The sequence below is a fragment of the Artemia sp. Qi Xiang Cuo genome, chromosome 3 (assembly GCF_049724085.1).
Source record: "Artemia sp. Qi Xiang Cuo chromosome 3, ASM4972408v1, whole genome shotgun sequence".
Taxonomy (NCBI): domain Eukaryota; kingdom Metazoa; phylum Arthropoda; class Branchiopoda; order Anostraca; family Artemiidae; genus Artemia; species Artemia sp. Qi Xiang Cuo.
The window spans coordinates 35972910-35998187 of NC_142796.1; the positions used below are offsets into that span (position 1 = coordinate 35972910).

A 25278-nucleotide genomic window follows, 5' to 3' on the forward strand; every position below is an offset into this window, starting at 1 on the left:
CTTGCGATCTTAGAAAATATCATTAAAAATGTGAACTTGCCAAAATTGTGTGTATTTGTTTTGTCTTTTCGAAAAATTCAATTGTTTCTGAGCCTGCCAAAAGGTTTTGCTCGGCAATTGTAATTCTCCCTCTTGGAATGATTTTAAATTCTAACTATTAAAATCAAAAAGTACGAATAGGCTAAAGAATAAAAATCCCAAACCCTTCCAATTATGAAGTAAAAAAAAAAAAAAAATGTGAAGAAAAGGACTCCCAAAATCAGTGATAAGTCATTAAGAGGTGGCAGTTGTGTAACTACCTAGAAGTTAAGCTCTCTAGAAATCGATTGCTCTGTAAATAATAATTATGTCAGTTTGTTCACTTGCAGTTGATTTATTTACGTAAAAAATGTGATGATTTGATTAGTTTTAAATCGTCTTTTTAGCTGTCGTTGTTTCGCGTTGCTCACCAAAACAAGGAGGCAACTCTATCCTCTTCTCTAGCCTTGTTTTTGCAAATGATTCATTTTAGAAAACTGCTCAAAATTTACTTGTTTGTTGTTTTTTTTAGATTTTTGCTGCTGAGTAGGAAAAAAAAATGCTATTGGCAAATCATGACAAGAGAAACCGTCTTTCATTTTTTTTATCTCTGTCACTGATATCGTGGGAGTATGTAAAAGGTAGGGTGGCAAACACAATTTTCCATTAATTTCATACAAATGAGCTACTAATGATCATGAAAGACCTTTAATTTTTTATCTTTGTTGAATACACAATGATGATTTGATGGCTTGTGCAAGTTAGGACACAAAAGATATGTTAATTAAGAAAGAGTGTATCAGGATGTTCTTATACATATAGGAAAATAAATGGGCTTCAAGCTAAATACGTAAGTTTCACTTCACTCGGCTATCAGCTATACAGTAGAATGACAGCTTTAGTATCAGATCTTTTGATTTAAAGTCGAGTTTTTCAACCACTGGTAACGGTGCACCAGTGAACAACCCCTTAGGTCTCAAAGGGTGTCTGCAATAAATGCATTAATTAAAATCCGAAATCAAATGACATAGTTCTCCAACTTATTTAATTGCTGGTTCGTTTTGTTTTTTTGAGTGAATGAACTGTTTCCTATCTTTGTCAGTTGTTCGCTAGTATCCGTCCATGGCAGTTCATATTTTTTTTGGATTTTGTGCAAATCGCGGATATTGGCGAATAACTCGCTTTTATGGTTGTTAGGTATTTGGTTTTAATTCTTTTAATTTTTGGCATTAATTTAATTTTTTTCATATTTTAAGTTTTTGGGTTTTTTTTGGTTTTGTTGTTCTTTTCACATTGACTTTCCGCGTTTTTTTTTGTTTTTTTTTCCTTCGGCACTTTCTTAGGATACATTATTTTGTTTCGCGCTGAAGAAGAGAGGCGTTTGTCCTCTCGAAATATTCGCTTTGTTTTTTCAGTATTTTCATTTGGCCTATAAAAACCCCATTTTTGCTCGTTTTTCTTTCTTTATGTGATGTCAGGCCAATGTGGTTTAAGAAATTATCTACATACATTTGCATACGGTATAAACATCATTGGCAAAAGATCCTCTTTTAAATCTGTATATTTATAGTCAATTGTGTGTATTTGTGAAGACTGAATCATTTATACTGAAAAATAGGCTAAACCAGTCAAGCTAGAAACGTGAAAATTTGAATTCCTATTTTCATGACGACGATGAAACAAGTAGGATGCTATAATTAAAAAAAAAATAATAATTTGTCTATTAAGTTAAGTTAAGATACGAGTTTTTTTCTTTTTCTAGGTGTGTTATTTGTGACATACCAATGATCCGTACTTTTGAGCAGCATAGGGATCTCCATCTTCCAGCTGAAAGATTCACAGATGATTTAGAAGAGCATGAGAAGGCGCGCTATACATGTCGTCTCTGTGAGCTACAAGAAAAGCTTTTGTGAGTTTCGCTTTGTCGTTTTTATTTGGCTTGCTGTAGTCCAAAGAGTAACAGTAGAAGTGTAGAAACTTTTTTTGGTTCAAGAATAATTTCTTAGACTACACCGCCTTTCCATTTACACAATAAAACAACTATAGAAAAACGGGTATAATATGTTACATAAGACATGGACGAACAAACACACAAACTTTTATAGCAAATAATTGATATTTTGGCTTCACAACCGGAAGCCTTTATCAAGGTAGGGACGGGGGAGGGTAAAGAAACAAGCTTAAACTAAACATGAAAAAAAACAAAGAAAACGCACAAACGCTATACAAAATTATATAGGCAAACGCTATATAGCCAAAATGGTCTGTTTTGCCTTCAGTATTAACGATCAGGGGTCAGAGCCATGGCATCTTCCAGTTCACTATTGATCATCCAGGTGAACTGAACAAAACATTCCTTTTTCTGAGGTAAAGATGTCCACGAGGGTGCTTCCAACTAATAAACACAATTCCATAGATTTAATATCTAGTATTGAATATTGTCAATTGAGAATTTTATTTATAGCATTATTCGTAAAAATGACTATCCTCGAATATTATATATTTGTGACTATATATTATATGCCTCGAATATTTGTGACTAATGACTATCCGTTGTTAGGGAAGGGAGAGGCAGTGCAGCGTATAATGGTTTTCCGGAGACAATCAATGAGTGATCAATGAACAAATCAGAATGATCAATGAATAGGGTTGAAGGCCAAAAGATGTGCAATGCACCAATAACCTGCAATTCCTTTCTCCAGTTTAATTATTTTCTCTTTTATTATTCTTTAGTCTATATATTTTCATTTTATTTAATATTTTAGCTTGGGCTCAACCCAAAGAGTATAGGCAACTTACAACAGTGATGACAGAAAAACCCACCAATGGCATCTAGTGTTTGGTATTTCTTGGTCTTTTTTCACTATAATAATGAAGCAAAATTAGTGTAATTGGCAAAATTAATATAGCAACAAGAGCTTGATTCTAATTAAAAAAAAAAGACTATTTTAAAGCTTGTGCAAATGGGTTTGCCAAACGCTAGACGGTGTTGGCAGTCAACACTAGCGCCAGTTTCCACTCTTATAAGTTGTCGAAACTCTTTAGCTCAACCTTCCAAAATCGAAACGTATTTTATTCAGAGGTCTCTAGGAATGGCAGTTATTGATTTGGAGCAGAAATAGATGTTAAAAGTGTCATCATTTTTACATATATATATATACATATATATACATATATATACAGGGTGGGCGGAAAGTAACTCCCTATTTTAAAGTACTTATAAATTGTATATAATTTGTTACTGCTTTGTCATATTTTTATGATTAATTCTTTCAAATGGTACAATTTTATTGATAGTTTTGTTTTTGATTTCTGATAAAACCATAACATGGCTCAGCAGTTAACACTTCAGGAGCGTGCCCAGCTGGCGTCACGATATGAAGTTTGGCAATCTGTCGTACGAGTTCAAAGATGGTGGCGGACTATTCATGAACCACGTGCCCAAGTGGAAACAAAAACAATAAGAAACTATCACGCGAAGCTCATGACCACAGGATCTGTGGTAGATGTTCGCAGACGTGGACGCCCTTCGACATCCACGACCCAGGAGACAGTGCACGCAGTCCAAGCAATGTTCCAGTGTAGTCCAGGAAAGTCAACTCGCCAGGCAGCTCGGGAAAGTGGACTCACCCGCTACACAGTGCGAACTGTGCTCAAGAAAGAGTTGAACTGGCGTGCGTGGAAGCCGCGCTACTGCCAATTACTCTCGGATGAGGACTGTGACATTCGCAAGGAGTTCGGAGAAATCATGCTGACTTGGCATGAAGAGTGGCCCCATCTCCTCCGCAACATCCTCTGGACTGATGAGGCTAAATTTCACGTCGGAGGCTTTGTCAACCGTCACAACTGCCACTACTGGGCAGGAGAGGATCCTATGATGACAGTTGAAAAACAGCAAAATCGACCCAAAGTAACGGTGTGGTGTGGTATCACCTCAGATCAGGTTGTGGGCCCATTTCTTCTGCGCAACACCATGAATGCTGAACGATACCTTGATATGTTGCGTGATAGAGTCTGGCCAGCTGTCAGCACATGGGAGAACATCGATGAGTTGATATTTATGCAAGATGGCGCCCCACCACACTTTGCTCTTCTTGTCCGCGACTGGCTGGATGCTCGCTTTCCGGGGCGTTGGTTGGGACGTCGTGGTCCACATGAATGGCAATCCAAGAGCCCGGATTTGACACCCTGCGACTTTTTTCTTTGGGGTTGGGTAAAGGAACAAGTCTACCGCTCCAAACCAAAGATACTCGAAAAACTGGAGGATCGAATTAAGGGAGTCATGTCCACCATCCCAGCGGAGTTCCTGAGAAAGTCAGTGGATGCCATTCCTGAACGTTTGCAGCAGCTGGAGGAAAGATCTGGGGCACATATTGAATTTTAGAGATAACTTACCATTTATGCCTACCTTGTATGATTAATTTTTTTGAGAATAAATAAATATAATGTACATTGTTTTATTAATCAAAATAGGGAGTTACTTTCCGCCCACCCTGTATATATATATATATATATATATATATATATATATATATATATATATATATATATATATATATATATATATATATATATATATATATATATATATATATATATATATATATATATATATATATATATATATATATATATATATATATATATATATATATATATATATATATATATATATATTTATTATATAATATGTTTACCTAAGATACTTCAAATTAAAACATTGACGAAATATTATTGTTTGGCTCACCGAATGTCTGATTTTTTTCAAGCAGTCCTGACCCAGTTTCCTCTATACGTTATTTAGGTTTAAAATAAATTAACTTGACTAACTCTTAACCTTATAAGGATATTTCATGGAAATTAAGATTATTACTTGAGAAGACGGAAAAAAAAATCCCAGTTAAATTGAATTCTAAGTGTTTTCTTAGAAATGAATTTGACCATGTCTACTCTTAAATGGGGTAGGCGTCAGGACATCGACACATCAGGACCACTACCGTCAGGACATCGACAAAATCCGACACGTCATAACATCGACACGTCAGGACATCAACAGTCACAATCGCTACCCGTCAGAAGATCGACGGTCATAACATCGACAGTCACAATCTCTACCCGTCAGAACGTCGACAGTCATAACATTGACACGTCATAACATCTAAAAATTTTTTCATGACGAAAATCCGCCAGAACCACTAACCGTCAGAACGTTGACAGTCATAACATCGACACGTCATAACATCTAAAAATTTTTCATAACATCTAAAATTTTAAAACTTTAGTTTTTGGGGTCTATGGGGGGAAAAGGTACCTAGGTTAGGTTAGTTACGAATTTAATATATGCTTTGCTTTACCCCCACCCCCATGATGTGCAAATATATAGCCGAAATTTTTTTCTAAACTATTATATACTTATTACTATTATATAAACTTATAATTTTTTTTACATAACGAAAATCCGTCAGAACCACTAACCGTCAGAACGTCGACAGTCATAACATCGACACTCATAACATCTAAAAAATTTTTAGATGTTATGACCTGTCGATGTTATGACTGTCGACGTTCTGACGGGTAGCGATTGTGACTGTCGATAAACTGACGTGTCGACGTTCTGACGGGTAGCGATTGTGACTGTCGAAGTCCTGACGTGTCGATGTTCTGACGGATTTTCCTTGTCGACGAAATGACGTTTAGTGCTTGTGACGGTTAGATGAAATGGTAGCACCCCCTTAAATGTACCCAAGAACACTGTTCCGCGCTCAAGAACATATTGAATACCAACAAATTCTTGATTCGTTTGTTCAAGTAATATTGGTAATGGCTCTTATTTTAAACTTTTATTCACTATTTTTAAACTATCCTATTGAATTCAGCCGCGTCAACATTGGCTAACACGCCATCTTTTGTTGTCAGCACATTGGTAATAGGAAGAGGATAATCTACCTTTATAATTGGACTAGGTCGTTAACTCTCAGTCAAGCACTAATTGTCAGCTGTGACAACAATAGACTGACGATGTGCAACGGGTACCTCAACGGATTATTTCCTATTGTATACAATACAGTCAGAGGCAGTAAGATTGATTTACGCAGTAGTTCTACACGCAACCGTTATTTATGTGACGGCGTAAAGTACTCTTACAAGAATATAACACCGTTATAACACGGTTATATAACACCGTTTGCGTAAATGTAGCGTTTGCAAAAATAATACGAGTCTTTGAGGCAATCGATCACCTTTTAGACAATCGATTAGTCATTTAGAGAACAAGGATCAGTCACCTCAAGTATTCATCTATCTGTGTTATTTCATCTTTTGGCATGAATATTGATTTTTTTTTTTTTTTTTTTTTTTTTTTTATTAATAAATACCGGTTTCATTTTCGGCGAAACTTGGTTTGGTCTCACTCGAATCATGGACAGTGTGAAATGTGTGGCATGAATTTCCAGTCTCACTCCAAACTTCGCTTTCACAAAAAGTCTGCCCATTTTATACCATTTGACTGCCAAAAATGTGGAGAAAGGTTAGTTTTATTTATACACATCTGTTGCTTAGGCTGATTTGTTAGTGTAAATTGCAATGTGAAGTTGGAGTTGGGATTGACAGTAGTCTGATGGCTAGAGTGGAAGTCAGAGTCGGGCATTGTTTAACGAAGTCCTTATCCCTATTTTTGGCTATATTCGTTCCAGCCCTCTAACCCAATGCACAAAGAGGACTGTTAAAAAACGAAAAGCCAATGTTCTGGATAAAGCAACCGTAGCGAACCTCTTAAATGAACTTCTATACACAAACAAATTAAATCTTTCTGGTTTCTCCAAACCCCAACAGTTAAACATCCAATGATTATTTTAATTTTACTATGCAAAGTTAGAAGAAAAAGACAAATGAATAATAGTACAAAAAAAATACAGTACAGGGACAATAAACTAATTACCGTGTCTTTACTGTAGTGTCTCACCCTAGTAGTGCATGATTTTGGAGTGCAGGAGTGTGGTGCTCCGGCGGGGTGAGGGGGGGGAGAAGAGTTTTTGTGTGTGTGGTAGGTGTTTTCCTCTGGGATGTTGTGCTTCGTTTTGGTACGCTTATATTTCAGTTGTAGTAGTAGTAATAGTAATCGGATTAACGACACTTCTTGACTACTAAGTTTCCTGTGTCGGGCCTGCAGTGTGTTGCTACAGCAAGGTTTGATCTCTGGGTTCTGTATTACCAAGCTAAGGTCAAACCCACTTCGTCACTACAAGACTTTCGACTGTAGCAGCAGATCGGTTTAGGCAATTCAAAAATCTTTCAATGACAATTTGGGAAAATGAAACTAGCATTTTTCTAATTAGTACTTACCATTATTCGGTTTGAGACTTCTATATTGCAATATAACCTGTTCTGTTGCGCTCTCTCATTGCTCCAACTCCTCACTGGTGCCTTCCAACAACTCTGAGAAATTTGGATGAAAGGTTCTGGACCATAATATCTCAGTGATGAAAATAAAGGAAAAGTGTATTTCTGTGGATATGATATAAATGTCTTATTATTACTATTTTTAGGATGGGTGGACCCACTATCAGTGGATCGAGGCTCAGGCCTTCAAGGCCCATTGCTTCTACACCCCAAAAACTATGTTCCACTTATGGTTGGGGGTACTAATGATGGGTTTGGCCTCACCACCCATATCATATGTCTTGCCAGCTGTCGGACTTCTCCTTCCATTACTATGTCCTCCAGCTGAACGATAACATTATGAAATATCTCAAACCGGCGTCTCATCCTAACTGAAAATTCTTCTATCAGGTGCTTTCTTGTTTCCACAGTGGCCATCTCACATTTTTGCCATAATGGGGATTCACCTTCCCTATTTGGGGAAGATAATTTCCGAAATTTCCAATTCCTGTTATGGCTTCTGTAACCATTCTCGTCTTGAACCTTTTCAGTCCTAAAAAATGTTTAGTCAGGGTGGGGTTCAACTTCAGGTGTAATTACTTCGTTTCCTTACATCCTTCCTATGTAAATTTCGTTCTGCTCTCTCATTGCTCCAACTCCTCACTGCCGCCTTCCAACAACTCTGAGAAACTTGGATGAAAGGTTTTTGATCATAATATCTCAGTGATGCCCCAGCCTTAACTGCTTCATATGCCTTCTCATTACCCTCTATTCCAGAGTGCCTTGGGACCTACATCAGGGTAATTTTGTTGCCTTTGGGTGCCAAGCTATTCAGGGCTTCGTAACAATTCAATTCTTTTTTTGCCGGCTCTTACAATCTGAAGAACCTTTAGGTAAGCTTGATTGTTGTCAGTTAAGAATCAGGTCTTTTCCTGCATTTTCAACAGTCTTGCAGCTGCCTGTTCTATTCCGACCACTTCAGCCTGAAACACTGTAGCAAATTTTCCCAGGTGATATCTGATTACCTCCTTGTCCACATCAGTAGTATTCTGATGTATTATTACCCCTGTCCCGATTTCCTGTCCAACCGCGAACCATCAGTATAAAAGATTATCGTGTTACTTTGGTGGAGCAGCTATATCTTCTGGTACACTTCTTTTCTGTCCTTCATGACACTTCGGAATTGCCTCTCTGGTTTTATTGTTGGTATAGTATTATCTTCGGGCATCTGCAGCTTCTTGCACTGAAGCAATGAGCTACAGATGCCAACATGGTCTTTACTTTTCCCATTTCGTATCTGCTGTCTTTGGGTCCATTGACTGTTTATCTGTAGTCTGACAGCACTTTTTACTGCTTCGTCCTCTATAAAATTTCTACGGGTAGAAGTCCCAAGGTAAGCTTCATGGATGCCGTAGTGGTTTCATGATATGCTAATATAATTATTAGCCATGCTTGCCCTTATTAAAGGGGTTAAGTGGCTCACAATACGAGTTGAATTGATCAAAACCACTATTCCATATGACAGAATTGATCTAATTACCGTGTTATATAAATGCATGATCTTATTGGAAGTCAAGCCACAGTTCTTTCCCACCATTTGTTGATATTGAATTAGGGAAGCTGTGGCTTCCCTAATCACCAACTAAGCTTTCCAGCTTAGTTGGTGATCGATTATGATCTATAGGTATTTCACGTGTTTTCTCAGGGGTAATGGATGATCATTTATTTTTAGAGCAAAGACCTTACCATTTCCTTATTTTTTGTGAATACTACTACTTCACTCTTTTCAGATGCTAAACGCAGTTTATGATTCCGTCACCATATATGGATTTTGCCCCGCATGTAATATCCCAATTCAAATATTGTCCTTTGACATTTTCTTTTTAGTAAGAATAGCAGGTTATCCACATATGCCTGGCTATGTCCGGATTGCTGTTTTACTGAAGCAATGAGCAACAGATGCCAACATGGTCTTTACTTGTGAAAAACGTATTTGTGAAAATCTAGGAAGTAGATAAAATTTGCCATTTTTCAGCTTATTGAATGAAAATATAAAAAAGGCATTTTCAACGAAAAAAGGTACCCCCAAAAACGGTATTTTTCCAAATTTAAGGGGGGGGGGATAAATCTAGCCGGAGGAGAATTATCATAAGTGATAACAGACGACAAACTCATCAAGAATAGGGAAGAGACACATTTCAAAGTTTTTTAACATCTCGCTTCACATTCAAGCAGACATTTAGCAGACTGTTCATGACCAGGTTCCACATATATGGGGAGATATGTGTGTATTCTTTATATTTTAAGGCTTGCTTTACCCATCACGCCGATTGGTGTACCATAGAGTCTGCAGAGCATCCCATCTTAAATTCCATTTGCTTTTTGGATATTGTGTTCTTGATCTCCGGATTACTAGTCAGAAACCAATGAATCAATCTTTCCATCCCTTTCAATTGAATGAACCTTTCAATTAATCAAACAGTTCGTGGTAACGAACTGTAAGTAAGGAGCGACCCGGCTCAATGGTAACCGAAACTCTAGAAAACGGGTTTTTGATACCAATAGATACATCAAAAGAATCAGTTTTCAATGCTGATTCCCAATATATAAATTTTAACAAGTTTAGTGCTTCCCAGCAAAAGTTACGCGCCTGAGAAAATTTGGCTGATTTTCAAAAATAGGGGGAAAGGCCCCCTAAAAGTTATAGAACCTTAATGAAAATCGCACCATCATATTCAGCGTATCAAAGAACCCTACTATAGAGGTTTCAAGCTCCTATCTACAAAAATGTGGAATTTTGCATTTTTTGCCAGAAGAAAGATCACGGATGTGTGTTTATTTGTTTTTTTTTTGTCTTTTTTTTTTTTTACCCATGGGGTTAATTTAACAACACGGTTGCATAGAAAAAAGGTGTAGTACTACAATTACCGGTAAAATAAATTTATTTTTCCATTTTTTTTTTACCAAAAAAAAATTATGGAACAAAGGCCCCCTCCCACGCTCATTTTTTTACCAAAGTCATCTGATCAAAATTTTGAGATAGCCATTTTGTTCAGCATGGTCAAAAATATGATAAATATGTCTTTTAGGATGACTAAATCCCCCGAAGTCCCCGGGGAGGGCTAAAAGTTATGAACTTTACCCAATGTTAACATATAGTATTGGTTATTGGGAAGTATACAGACGTTTTCAGGAGGGTTTTTTCTGGTAGTGAGGGGGGGGGGGTGGCTCGGGGGTTATGCTGGAGGATCTGTCCATGAAGGAAGTTTTCATGGGGAAAGGGAAATTGCCATGAAGGGGGCGCCGGACTTGCCAGCATTATTTATTGGTTATTGAGAAGTATAGCCTACAGACATTTTCAGGAAGAATTTTTTTTTCTGGAGGATGGGGCTGGAGGAGGGGGGTTACTCGGGAGAATCTTTCCGTGGAGGTAGTTTCTTTGCCGTAGGGGACATTTCTATGAAGGGGGCGCCGGATTTCCAAGCATTATTTAAAAAACGATCAGAAATTAAATAAAAAAAAACTAGTTTTTTTCAACTGAAAATAAGAAGCAACATTAGAACTTAAAACGAACAGAAATTATTACGTATATGAGGGGGGTCGCCCCCAAGTCAATACCTCGCTCTTTTCGCTACAGTTTTTTTTTAGTGCTTTCAAAAGAGCTATCTATTCTAATTAAACGGCCTTTGTGATTCAGGGGTTTGTGAATTAAATTTTTTTTAACTTTTAACGTAAAGAGCGTGGTATTGACTAAGGGGAGAACGCCCTCATATACGTAATAAAAAAAAAAACAATAAAAAAATAAGCGATACGGCTCAATAGTGATCGAAACTTTTAAAAACGGAATTTTGATGTCAATAAATGTATCAAAAGAATGGGCTTAAAATGCTGATTCTAAATATGTACATTTTATTACGTTTAATATTACTCATCAAAGGCTACGAGGCTGAGAAAATTTACCCGATTTTTTAAAGAGGGGGAAACATCCCCTACAAGTGAAAGAATTTTAATGAAAATCACACCGTCAGATCCAGCATATCAGAAAACCCTGTTACATTGATTTCAAGCTCATATCTAAAAAAATCTTTAACTTTGTATTTTTTACTAGAAGAAAAATTTACGAATATAGAATTTAGTTAAATCAGTTAATTTGTTAATTAAGTGATAACAAAATTTAGAGACATCCGTTTATCAAAAGAAATGTAAAATTTTTATGGAAATTTTGTTTACTTATTCAATGACGGTGAGCCAAAATAAAAGTTGCATTAACTAAAAAACGATCAGGGATTAAATAAAAAAAACAAGTTTTTTAAACTGAAAGTAAGGAGCGACATTAAAACTTAAAACGAACAGAAATTATTCCGTATATGAAAGGGGCTGTCCCCTCCTCAACGCCTGGCTCTTTACGCTAAAGTTTGACTTTGTCTCATAACTTTTATTTTTTAAAACAATAAAAAACTTCAGCGTAAAGAGCGAAGGGTTGAGGAGGGGACAGCCCGTTTCATATACGGAATAATTTCTGTTCGTTTTAAGTTTTAATGTTGCTCCTTACTTTCAGTTTAAAAAACTTGTTTTTTTATTGAATCATTCTGTAAGACCAGGGGTTTGAGTAGTCCTCTTTCCCTGGTTTAGGTGTGAAAACGTCCCTGGCCTTGAGCCATATACGGGGGATATAGACCAAAGTGAGGCTTCTCTTTGCAATACGATGATATTAGGTTTGTATTTTCTCCCATCTTTTGTGGAGCATTATAGGTGATATTCTATCAACTTCAGGGGCTTTATAAGATTGAAAATCATCTACAACTTTTTTTTTACCCAGTCCTCCATTACAATTCGAAACGCCAGTTCTTCCCCCATAATTGGGCTTACAAAATAAGGTGGCGTGGGACTATTTTCTTCGGGGTCTTTAGCATGTATTTCTCTTTGCCCCATGGTTCTCTTTGCTCTCCTTCCTTTCTTAGAAGTTATAAACCTTCCGATTAAGTGTCCCAGTCTTTGTGATTATTCGTTTGGATAGGAGTTCTTATCAGCCTTCGGGTCAGTTTCCCTCTTGGACTTGATTCATAAGTTCACCAGCTATTGGCTTGGTCCCTCTCTTTGACAAGAGTTGAAAGGGTTGCTAGTTTAAACGCACTATTCATGCCTTCTATCAGACTTTATGCCTCCTTGTCTAGATCGTCTTCGGTTATTCTAGGGGTGGGAGGCAGATTGGCAAGTTTTTTTTGGCTAAAACTTGGCTATAGGTGTGCCAATTTGTTTTCCTTATATCCCTAAGAAGTTTCTTTGTCGTTGGGGTATATCTAATTTGAATCTTAATATTCGGTGGTCAGAGAATGGCGGAAGATCGCTCATACGCCAATCCTTTGCCAGTCTCTCGTGTTGTGAAGAGATTATTGTAAGATCCAAAACTTCTCTTCTTCCTCTTGTTATGAAAGTGGGGCTCGAGCCCCTATTGCACCAAGCAAAGCCTTCCCCGCCAGGTAATCTAGAAGCTCAAGGACCTTTCCATTTGTGTCGGTGCTTCCTCATAATGTGCGATGCGCATTTGCATCACATGACATAATTGGGTAAATCTTCTCAACCTTACAGTATTCCACCAGTTCCATTACTTTCTTTGGTGGTGGTTTCTCATCATGTGGCATGTAAACTGAACTAAATACTGCACGGTCATGGCCAATCAGATTTTACGGTCATGGCCAATCAGATTTTTCACCAAAACAACTACTACATCACTAGAACAATATTTAGACAATTTACTACTACTATTAACAACTCACCGCAGCACCAAGTCGCCTGAGGCCTACGCACGCTCCTCCTCCATCCCAATCTATTCAAAGCCTCCCTTTTTACACCCTCCCAGGAAGTTCCCATTTCCTTTAAATCTTTCTTTATGACGTCCTCCCACCCCAGACGAGGACAACCTGCTTTCTGTTTAGCCCTAGACGGTTGGCCGAAAAGGAAAAACTTCTGCAATCTTTCATCCTTCATCCGCACAACGTGCCCAAGCCATCTCAACCTTTCTTTCATTATAGCCCTAGAAAGCGGGATTTAACACCACTTTTTGTGCAACCTACTGTTTGAAATACTGATAATCAACAGGCTACTTAGAGCAATTCGTAAATAATTCCTCTGGAGAACGTCTATTAAATCTTCATCCGCTTTTCGGAGCACCCATGCTTCAGAGCTATATTTGACAACTGCCATCACTGTAGCTTCTAAAGTTCTAATCTTGATTTGCAGACTTATCTTCCTATTCTTCCAAACTTTTTTTTAACTGAGAAAAAACCCTGAGCCTTGGCTATTCCACTTTTAACAGTCTTCACTGCTCCCACCGTCTTTATTAATAATACTACCAAGGTAAGTTAAGCTGCCCACCTGATCAATCTTTTCGTTACCCAACGTCACCTTTTCATCTTCACTTATTCCTAGCCTTAGTGACTTAGTATCCTTAACATTAATTTTCAAACCTATTCTAGCACCCTGAACTCACAAAACCTCTAAAAGTCCATTCATTTTGCTCACACTTTCATCTAGGATGCTTAAATCATCAGCATAATCTAAGTCCAGGAAAGTTTTTACTCCCCGTTTAATTCCGTGGTCTCCCATTGCCTTTACTTTGCTCTTTTAAGACAAAGTCAACCAAAATGATCCCTATAACGGGGGATAAAGCAAAACCCGGCTAATTTCCTGATTTATTACAAAACTTGCTGCTAACCTCATTTCCTACCTTAACCACAGCAGTGTTATTCTCGTACATAGCACTAATCACTTTAATGTATTTGTCAGGTATACCATACAAGGATGAAACCTTTGCTAAAGCTCTTCTATCAACAGAACCGAACGCTTACTCATAATCTATAAAACTGAGGATCAAAGGTGTTTGAAAACTCAGGCACTTCTCAATTATTAATCTAAGAGTGAAAATGTGGTCGACATATCCTCTACCTTTTCTAAAACCGCACTGTTCTTCTCTTAAAATTTTGTCCACAGCATCTCTCAGTCTAAAAAGTATCATATTACTAAGTAATTTGCTACCTACAGAGATCACTACACTATCAGCACCTGGAGCCTTATTATTTTTTAATCCTTTTAGTACTGTCGCCAATTCTTCCTCACAAAACAAAGCTTCCTTCACATCCAAGGTATTTTTCATTTTCCTCTATATCTTGTCCTGCAACTCTCTCGGTTTAGCAAATTTTCAAAATGTTCTGCCCATCTCTCTTTAACTCTTTCCTGATCACTAATTCTGGCCCCGTTCCTATCTTTAACTGGGTTCGGATTGACTACTCCCTCTCAATCTATTAACATGCCAATACAGTATTTTACTATTATGCCGTCTAGCTGAATCTTGTAGATCCTCGGTAATTTTATCCTATGGCCTCCACTTCACACCTCCTTAGTTCATATTTTAGAGATTTCTCCACTTTCTTTACATTCCTTTTGTTTTCAGATGATCTATCACTTGGATAATTCTTGTACAAGCGCCTTTTCTTCTCTATTAAACATAAAGCTTTTTCACTAATATTTTTAGCTGCAGCCCTAACTTTACTCCCCAAGTCATCATCAGCAACTTCACAAAGTGTTTTTCTAGCTTTATTCCAACTATCTTCCACATTGCCAAATTTTAAACTCTTAAGTTTAGTATTCAACTGTTCCTGGATAGCTTGCCTCAAATTTTCCTCGTGGAGTCTACCAACATCATAACTTCCTGAGAGATAGTTACCCTTCCGAAATTTCAGCTTTAAACTAACCCTAGACACTACTAGATGGTGATCTGTACTTTTGACATCAATAACAACACTCCTATATACCCTAGTATCTTGTATTGATCCTGCCAGTCTTCGGTTTATTATAACATAATCAATAAGGTTTGCTGTCTTACCATCACGTGATTACCATTTAGACAAATTCCAAGTATCCAAATTTTTTGAATGATAAATACTTGCTCTAGGAGCGGTGCTCACCTTATTGTGTGCATGGAGTTCAGCTCTTCTGACCTTCCCTGTGATCTTTCCTCCGACGACCCATGGCTCCTGGACTATCGCTAAGAATGTCTGCATTTTATCCAGCTCCCTCCTAAGATCATAGGAGGCGAATTGGTAGGAGTGCAGATTGATCTACATTCACTCTAGCTCCCCGCGGCTCATATGTTGGTATCATTTCAATTTAGCTGGAACTGAAACTTGCCGCTCCGTCGTTTGCTGGGGTGGACTCCACGGGCTTGTTATAGATGGGCTTGAGGTGTGTGTGTCCCCTAATTCCAATAGGGAGTCGGAAGTCCCGCTTCTCCACTTCAGGGAACGATTCCGCATCGATTGGTACGCACAGGTAGGTCTTTCCCTCCTTCACGGGGATCTTGGTCACTTCAATTTTCTCTTTGGTGAGGAAACGATTCGGTCACCAAATCAGCTTTTCCGGTGACCCGACATTTGGATCCTCAAAAGAGAAATTTCTTCTCGGAGATGTGTCTCCTGGGGTGAGGACAACATAACCCAGCTCCAAGCCGTTCACAACCTCCTCAATCCACGTTGCTGTCCTCTCATCCTGGCATCTTTCTTTTATAAGGCCTCCAATGTCGTGGAGACGATATCAGGACCGAAGTCTAGATTGCCTTTCATGATTTTGGCATCAGCGGCTTCCATCAATAGGACGGCATCCTTTTCTTGGGGGTGGGGGTTGCTGTTCGCTCTTGCTCACCCTTACAAATATCAATTTGGCTATTCCAGCAAAGCCCCTCTTTTCTCTCGGTGCCCAGGGCTCTCTTTCCTTCTCCTCTCTACCTTGGGACGCCGTTTTACTCAATCACCCTCAGGGGTCGTATTTTGAGACAGGTTGACCCTATCTATCTTCCTACCCTTCGGTTGAGGTGGGTCGGCGGCCAGGGATGTATGTCCACACTCCACTCCAGGCCTTCCCCCCTGACGTGTCCTGGTATGTAGAGATGTCTCCTGCAGACCACCAGCCCAAGCCCTCTGGCTTCCCTCCTCTCCCTCCGATTGGGTTTCTTTCTGCGCCGGGGCTTCTCCTAGTGCTCATTTACTACTAGTGCCATTTACTACTGTTCTGATTTTTAATCGGGTTTATCCCCAATTCAGGCTCTCTCTGTTCTGGGTGAGAGCGACAACTTGTGTTGAGAGTGTTGTGTTGTGTCTGGGTGAGAGGGACTACTCTGGGTGAGAGCGCGCTTGTCTCGGCCCAGAATTCTTTGAGCCCTCCTCCATTTTCTGGCTCCGGGCTCTGGGAGCCCATGATTGCCAACAAGTATTCGCAATCACTTTTCAGCAACTCCTCGTCCTTGCTCATGGCTTCTACGGATGGGGATTTTTTATCCGTGATTTTAACTTTGAATTACTTATTTTCCATCACATAGATTTTTTTTCCTCTTGACTTTTCGTTTCTAACCGCCAATATCAGAGCCCTCACTCGCAACTAAGCATTTCCAGACTCGAGTAAGTACGTGGTCTCGGGGGAGCCCTCCATGCATACCCCCAGTCATCCCCTCTGGTTTGCCATCTAGTGCTTATTGGGTGCACGCAGATTATTTGCCATCTGACGGGGCAGCCACTTGAGTGGTGAGCTCAAGGCACCGCCTGCAGGCCTGGGCCCCTCTCTAAACGGTGGTCTCAGACCCGGAAAAAAACAAGTTTTGTCCCCTGTACCCTTTCCCTTAATCCTCCTCGTGAACTTCATTGTGGCTTAACCCCTTCATGGCTTACGTAAATCTCGATCATTCCATTCCTCAGCAGTATTCCTCACTCACCTCCTCAATGGCGAACAAAGACTCGAGGAGCACCCAAAATTGGAAGGTGGCTTAACTTCGCTGTATCAGGCCCTCATATGAGGTTATGAGGGTAGGACTGGCCATAGGGGACGACGCCGGTCCAAAAATACTCGTGGCCAAGATGCAGGAGGGAGCGTCCGACTTTCGTCTAAAACCCGTACAACCCCTACGTTACTGATATCTCCGCCCTCTGCCCCCAGCTCTCTGTCGCCCTCTACTATGTCTGGCTCCAGGCTTAGGATTCTCTCTATTGCCCTCCGCCATTTCTGGCTCTGGGCTTAGGATCGTCTTCGTCACCCTTCTTTATCCCTGGCTTCGGGCTTAAGATTTCAGATAGAAGACTCCATGACTCCGTCACCAGCCCCAGGACACACACCCCGGGACCAGGGTGCCCCCCCCCCCGACACCTACGAAAAGCCTGGTACACTCAGTGGCACTACAAAAAAGATTACCACCACTACCACCATATAAATGTCTTAGATCATCTGATTTCAATGTCTATCGGTATAAAAGATCTGCAAAAATTGGTCCACTGGTTGTCATGACTGATAAAACTACATGCGTTGGTAAATATAGTGTATTATGTACCTTTCTCAGGGTTCTGACTACCAAACCTCGACTAAGCTATAATCACCGAAAATCGCTATTTTTTTAGCGGCTTTTTTTTGCAGGCTCACTTCTTTCACGCATATGCGTCGACATTGTTGTGGCAATGAAACTCGTATTTGTGAGATATGTGGGAAAACGTTGAAGCGTCACCAAATGGGTCGTCATCTCAAGGAAGTCCATGAAATTGGTGGCAAGACTTATAAATGCGATCATTGTGATGCAACATTCCCAAGGATATTTCCACTGAAAGTAGGGCATTTTTCTTTTTCTTGAAGCTATTTATTGAAGTGATTTGTTTATATTCGAGCAGGCTAGTTGACGATGCATTTTTACTTTTTTTTGGGCACTGAGAAATTTTCAAACTTGAGTAAATACTATAAAGGTCAAATTTATTTTATTCCGGCAAATTTTGAGAACCTTTTTATAACTTTTTCCTTTTTGAAGTTCAAAGAAACAAAGCCTGTTTAAGAAGAAAGTCGTTCGATCTTAGGCGTAAAATAAATATGAACTTTGACACAAAATATGATGAAACGCTTAAGACAAATAAAAAAAGAAGCCACATTTATAAAAATAAAATAACCCTTCTTCGACTGTTTAGTAATTTTAGAAAATTATTCATCGTAAAAAATGAATTCGAGCTTGTAGTAACTGGCTAGTAAAGGACGAACCTCGACAAATTATCACCCAAAATTAATTATTTTGAAACTAAATGAGATCGAAATGAAAAGTAAGTCATTGGAATTCCCATGGCCGGAAACTCTATGCATGAAACTTACTGTCCTGGCTTGAGCAATGAGGAAATCCACTATTTTTGCATGGGAAGCCCTGATGTGTCCTCTTTTCTTTTTCTCTGCTGGCGGGGCGTTGGAACTTCATAGATGGCTGTTTAAGGGTTCATTTTGAAAGAAATCTAATGTCTTTTCTAATTAACCAAACATAATATTTAAGATAAAATCAATTATTGAACAAAAAGCTATGTCTTTGTATACAACCTGAAGAATGACGTCATACACAATCATAAACAACATTATATTAATACACTTTAAGGGTGCCTTGTCTAGCAATGACAATGTTTTTCGTTGTTTACTAGTATTAACTAAAAAAACTTTTTCCACAAAGTAAGTTTTCAAAGAAAAGTAAAGAACTCCATTAAACCAAAAATTAGCAAAAATGGAATCAAATAGTTTACCAAGCGTAAAATTACCACAAATCAGCATCGAGAAGTAAATGAAACCCAAAACGAACAGAAATTACAATAAATAACCGAGTTAAACTCAAAACGAGCTGAAATTAACATGAGTAGGGCTCAAACCTCCTATGCCTTCCCAAGGTCAAAAGATAATTTGCACTTTACTGAAAAAAATACAAATGAATGTGCATTGTCAGTTTAATGGACATATGCTGATATTTATTCCTTAAAATGTTAATAATGTTTGATTTATTAAAGTTAAAAAAAAAATCAGTTGAATGCAAATTATGTTCTGGCCTTGGAAAGACATAGGGGTTTGAGCCCTACTCATGTTAATTTCTGCTCGTTTTGAGTTTGACTTGGTTGTTTATTGTATTTTCTGTTAGTTTTGGGTTTCATTTGTTCATCGATGCTGATTGTGATGACTCCTGAAAATAGTGTCAGATCAAAACAAAAAGTACACTCTTAGAACCACCTTGTTCGAAACCCCTATATAGGAAACTTACAGTCCCTTGGCCTGAATAACGAGGAAAATCTATTGGCTTGAAAAACAAGATAAGTTGATTGAACTACGATATTCTGAATATACGGCAGTTTTTTTTTCAGATAGCGGGGCTCTGGAAATCATTGAGAGCTATTTAATGGCTCATTTTAAAGGAATTTGATGGGGTTAACAACCTTTTGTAATTAAAAAAAAATTATTTTTAAATTAGAATCAATTTTTTATGAAAAACTGAATTTTTCATGTTACGATTGACGTTACAATCGTAGGTTGTAGCCAGATCGTCTCTTACTATTCCAATTAAGAAAAAGCCATAGAATTTTTCCTTGTCTGTTATAATCAAGAACGACCTCTTGCCCATAGTGAATAAAATATTATATTAAATTACAATTTTCAAGAAAAACTGAATAATAGCATGAATGATGATGCAACTTAGTAGTAAAGTACGAAAAACGTTGTCATTGCTAGCCGAGGAAACCCTTAAAGTCTATTAATATATTGTCGTTTATTTTTGTAACATACGATTATGACGTTATTCTTCAGGTTATATGCGAAGATACAGCTTTTTGTTTAAAAAGTATTTTATTTTAAATATTGTGTTTTGTTAATTACAAAAGACACTAGATTTCCTTCAAAATCAACCCTTAAACGGCTATCTATGATGTTCCAGTACCCTGCGAGCAGAGGAAAAAAAATGATAAAAAAGAGGCCACATCAGGGTTTCCCATGCAAAAATAGTTGATTTCCTCATTGCTGCAGTATTAATAGCGGTAGTAGCATGTACATATTGCCTTTTGGTCAGTTGAACATCGCTTTAATGATGCCTCGGAAATTTCACCTTGACACGGTAAGCTGTTCCAAAAATATTGTTGATGTACGCTTTTGACACGCTTTTGACGCCTTTTTCACCTTAATACTAAGCCATGGGTCGGTAACCTTTTGTTGTAAAAGGGTCAAAAGCTTATGTTGGGATATTACGCGGGCCGCACTTAGGTCACATGTCATTACACTGTAGTGTAGTATTGTAGGTACACTGTAATAAGTAGAGTATATCTAAAATATTTATATACAAATATTTTAGGTTTAAAAATAAAACGCTTAATGTATATTTTTACTACGCTTATTGTAGTTAATACAATCAATGAGATTTTCGTTGTTGCTTTTGACTTGCAAGTTTTTTTTCATTAGCTTGTATTTTTGTAGCAGAGACGTGAAATACTGCGTCTAAATGCATGTCCAATAACCGAGAACAGTGTTTGTTTTTTCGATAATTCAGAATTGAAAAAGTTTGCTCATAAATTTATGTACTACCAACCGTAGTAATCAATTGCTCAGCAAACCTTTTTAATTCGTTTTAGTTTTCAGAAGGCAAACTTCCATAGGAATCCGCCAAATTGGTTTTTTCCTTAAAAGCAATTTTAAGCGTGGTATAACTGCACATCTATCCCCTTAATTTGCAAATCACTTGGTACATTACTGATATCCACTGCGAAGGGGTTTTCGAAAATATCCATCTTACGTGAGATCTTTGTGAAATCAGAAACCCTGTTTTCAAACTCAGTTTGAACTTGTATTAATGCACTTTTCATTTTAGTATTTTGCCAAATACAATTTGTACCAGATTCTTCTACTGCTTTCTGGCAATTTGGAAAATGAGTTGATGAAGTTTCCTTGAGTTGATGAACATATTTAAAAAATAGATCTTGACTGATCCAACCCGATGGTGAGACTCCACCTGCTGAGTTTGCTGGAGCACCAGTTAGCATGTGAAGCTAAAAATTGTTCCTTGGAAATATAAAGTAAGGTGGTAAATATTGACTACTTGCAGAAACATTCCCGACCAACGTCAGAAAGACACCTCTCTTTGATGATTTTGCATTGCACTATATCATCTTACCCCTCCCCCTAAACACTTCAGGAGGAATATAAACTGTGGCCACAGAGTTTTTGTCACAGTGATGTATGTCTAGACCCCGGCGCCGCGCTGATGAGGGAAGACCGGCGGTGGCGGGGCCAAAGACAGCGCGCCGCGCTTTCGGTAAGATGTCGGTGGCGTGCCGCCGGCGCGATCAATTCTGACCGCAAACATTAATGTTTTCATCAGTCTTTCTCAAATCACAGCTTAAATTCACAACAGATTTGAGCCTATTCATGAGTTCAAAACTTCACAAGTCGCTGGCTGGAAACTGGTCTTCTTTGTTGTTCATCAAGAGAAGTAGAAATCTGGTAGAAACGAAATGGCTGTGGCGTTTCAGAACTCTTGCATAATAGTTGAAGTATCTATTAGCTATGTATTCTTATCACAAATAATTATCAAAATTAGTAGTTTTTTTCATCGAGCATTAGGCCTACTGCATACAAAAATTCAAATACCGTATCACAAAATTCGTCAGTTATCTGGGCAAAAGCTTTGAATATAAGTTTGAACTTAGAAGCTTAATTTTTTCATAATGCCCTTTGCCAATATCTGCTTTGTCACCTTTAAAACAGTTGAAATGGGCGATTTTGATATTGATCGTTTTTTTTTTTGCTGTTTTAGATTCCTAAGAAGCCTTCCTTGTATTAAAAACTGGTTTTTAATAAAAGTTTAAAAAAATATATTAAGCATAATTCACGAAAATCTTGTTAATTTTCAAATTATCATAGGGGTTGGACAAATATATTGTACGGAGTATTTTTGCTTGGCTTCTTCCTTCTTTAATTTACATGTGTTGATTTATATTTCAAAACATTATCCAACTGTCGAAATTTGCCGTACATAAGACATAAAGCAATATTTAAAATTCACAAAAAACATACAATTGCAAGCAGAAATATATGTAAAACACAAAAACACATCAACCTGTCCTACCAATTATTTTCACAATCATTTATAATCATTTTGAATAGGATAACTTAAAATTTCACCTTAAAAAACAATCAAGCATCAGTTCCCAATGACTAAATATGGATGACCCACCTCAGTACTGGAAGGAAAATGGAAGTTAATTTCCAATCAATGTGCCAGTCTCAACCAATTAGCTTGGTCGAACTTAAATGAATTTATATAATGGACGATATCAGAAAATTGAACAGCTTTTCGAAGAGCATGCATAGCAATTCAACGTAATCTTGTATGATTCGAATATGTTTCTTAATTATAATTAAACTAAAATGAAAACATTATGACGTTAAAAACTTTTAACTAAGACAGTGAACGTTAAGAAATTTTCCTTAGGGGTATTCTCATTGAAGTTCCTTTCTTTTAAGATCGTGGCAACGCGTGACGGGTAAGCTGGTATACTAATGAAAGTCCAAATATTAGTATGTGTTAAAAAAAAGTATTTTTAAAAGTAGTATAGAGGGACAAAAATCTAGGGGTCAACTGGTCGAAAAAAATTCTGTAGCTCAAACCTGGAAGTCTTTTCTAACTACGAGATGTGGTTATGATTGTCATGAACAAATATCCACTTATCCCCTTTGGATGGACTAACACTACTTTCAATAAGAGAATTCAAGATATTATTGTTTGAATATAATAATTCCCTACCCCCCCTCCCTCTGGACACCACCTTGATAGGATACCGCCTCTGCTTTAAATTAAAAAAAAATAACTTTTTGGCATCCCTGCTTTCAATATAAAAAAAACATCAAAGTATTATCACTTAAATATAATAACTCCCTATGCCCCCCACCTCTGGATACCGTCTTGATAGGATACCGTCTCTACTTTAAATTAAAAAATAGCTTTTCGGCATCCCTGCTTTCAATAAAAAAAAATCAAGATACTATCACTTAAATATAATAACTCCCTCTGCCCCCCCCCCCCTCTGGATACCATCTTGATAGGATTAATTAAAAAAATCTTTTTCCACAAAATAAGTTTTTCAAAGAAAAGTAAAGAACTCCATTAAACAAAAAATAAAATCAAAATCAAAAATAAAATCAAATAATCTACCAAGCTCGAAACTACCACAAATCAGCATCGACAAATAAATGAAACCCAAAACGACCAGAAATTACAGTAAATAACCGAGTGAAACTCAAAACGAGCAGAAATTAACATAAGTTGGGCGCAAAAACCCTATGCCTTCCCAAGGCCAGAACAAAATTTGCACTTTACTGAAAAAAATATAAATGTTTTTACGTTATAACTTTAATAAATCAAATAATTTTAACATTTTGATTACTGAATATTAGTATATGTATATTAAACTGACAGTGCACATTCATTTGTATTTTTTCAGTAAAGTGCAAATTTTGTTCTGGCCTTGGGAAGGCATAAGGGTTTTGCGCCCAACTTATGTTAATTTTTGCTCGTTTTGAGTTTCACTCAGTTATTTATTATAATTTCTGTTCGTTTTGGGTTTCATTTATTTGTGGTAGTTTCGAGCTTGGTAGATTATTTGATTTTATTTTGCTAATTTTTTGTTTAATGGAGTTCTTTACTTTTCTTTGAAAAACTTATTTTGTGGAAAAAGTTTTTTTAATTAATTTCTGTTCGTTTTATATTGATATAGTTTTTCAGGGAAAAAGAAAATAACACTTTAAATCTTTTCGTTTTTTAAGACTTTATAGTTCGGCCTGCTATTTGTATGCTGGAGAAAAATTTTCAGCAATTTTTAACAACATACACCATTTTAAAAATCTGGACACAAATTAGTCTAGGACCCAGCCTCTGAAAACTGACACAGGTGTGGTCAGCGAGATGACCGCGAAACGGAGGTTGGACCCAACGTAACTGACCATGCTGATTCCGGAAACGACCGCTATATTGTTGAGAAATGTTAGCGTGTCGTTGTAAGACCAAAGTTTTAGGTTTCGTCAGCTTTTAGCTACGAATAAAATGTGTAAGTGTCAAAGTAAAGCCAGAAATGCATCGATTCTAGAAACCTAATACAGGAAACGTTGCGAATTCACCTCGCAGCAGAGAAGAGGAGAAACTGAACAGCTAAGAAACTTTTAACTCAAATTGAAACAACTAAAAGAACAAATGGCTATTACATATAGACTCGAAGACTCGAACTTGCTTATTTTGTTCTGTTTATTCTTCAAGTCTTTTTTCTTGCCACAGAACAAACAACAGGAACCATATGAAAATGAGCTCTCTGTGGAAAACGATCTCGTTCTTTTCCTCGAACTCCCTGGTCTAACGTTTTCTTTGTCTTCATGGTCCTTAGAGCTGAAGCTGTGGAAAAAACGCTGCTGACAGCTCAAATGCCACTTTGGGCTCTTTTCCATGAAATCTCCCTTAGATGCTTCAGTCAGTAAGTACATATACTGCTTGGTTTGACAGCTCTGAAGCGTTTGCAAAAGCCGGTCAGAACTTTTCATACTTGACAGCTTCTCGTCCGTTTCTGTCTGGCAGATGACACATTCACTGAACTTCAGTCTTTTAATTTTCTTCGGACTTGAGCCATACTGCAGCTTCTTTGAAATAATCTGTTCCATATCTGAAAAGAGCACGCAGATCAGTGTAAAATAGACTGCAGGTACCTTTTCAAAACCCTAACACCATTTCTATGATTGTATATTTCACCATCATGACAAAAAAAAGCCAAAACACACAAAAAAAAAACAAAAAAAAGAAGTGAAAAGTTGAAGCCAATTATCAATTTTTGAGATAGCCAGAAATATCTGGAACTCCCTAATGAAAGTACAAAAAATGAAGTTCAAAATGCCGGTAATTAATCAACCGCCAGAAATAGCTAACACTACTGTACGCCTAGTTTGGATATCACGTCGTTTTTCTCAAGTATTTCTTTCTCCTTTCGGCCAAAACTGTTTTTGATGTTAAGAATTAAAAGAGTCTGGCGGATGCGA

General features: G+C 37.6%; 1 protein-coding gene across 1 annotated transcript in view; it reads left to right on the forward strand.

Annotated features, from left to right (window-relative positions):
* LOC148954049 (uncharacterized) overlaps positions 1-25278 on the forward strand; it is a 101522-nt gene that overhangs the window by 44243 nt on the left and 32001 nt on the right. The window contains exons 5-7 of the mRNA XM_089085768.1: positions 1781-1926; positions 6382-6544; positions 17848-18034. Coding sequence (XP_088941894.1) covers positions 1781-1926; positions 6382-6544; positions 17848-18034 — 496 coding nt within the window. The remainder of the gene's footprint in view (positions 1-1780; positions 1927-6381; positions 6545-17847; positions 18035-25278) is intronic.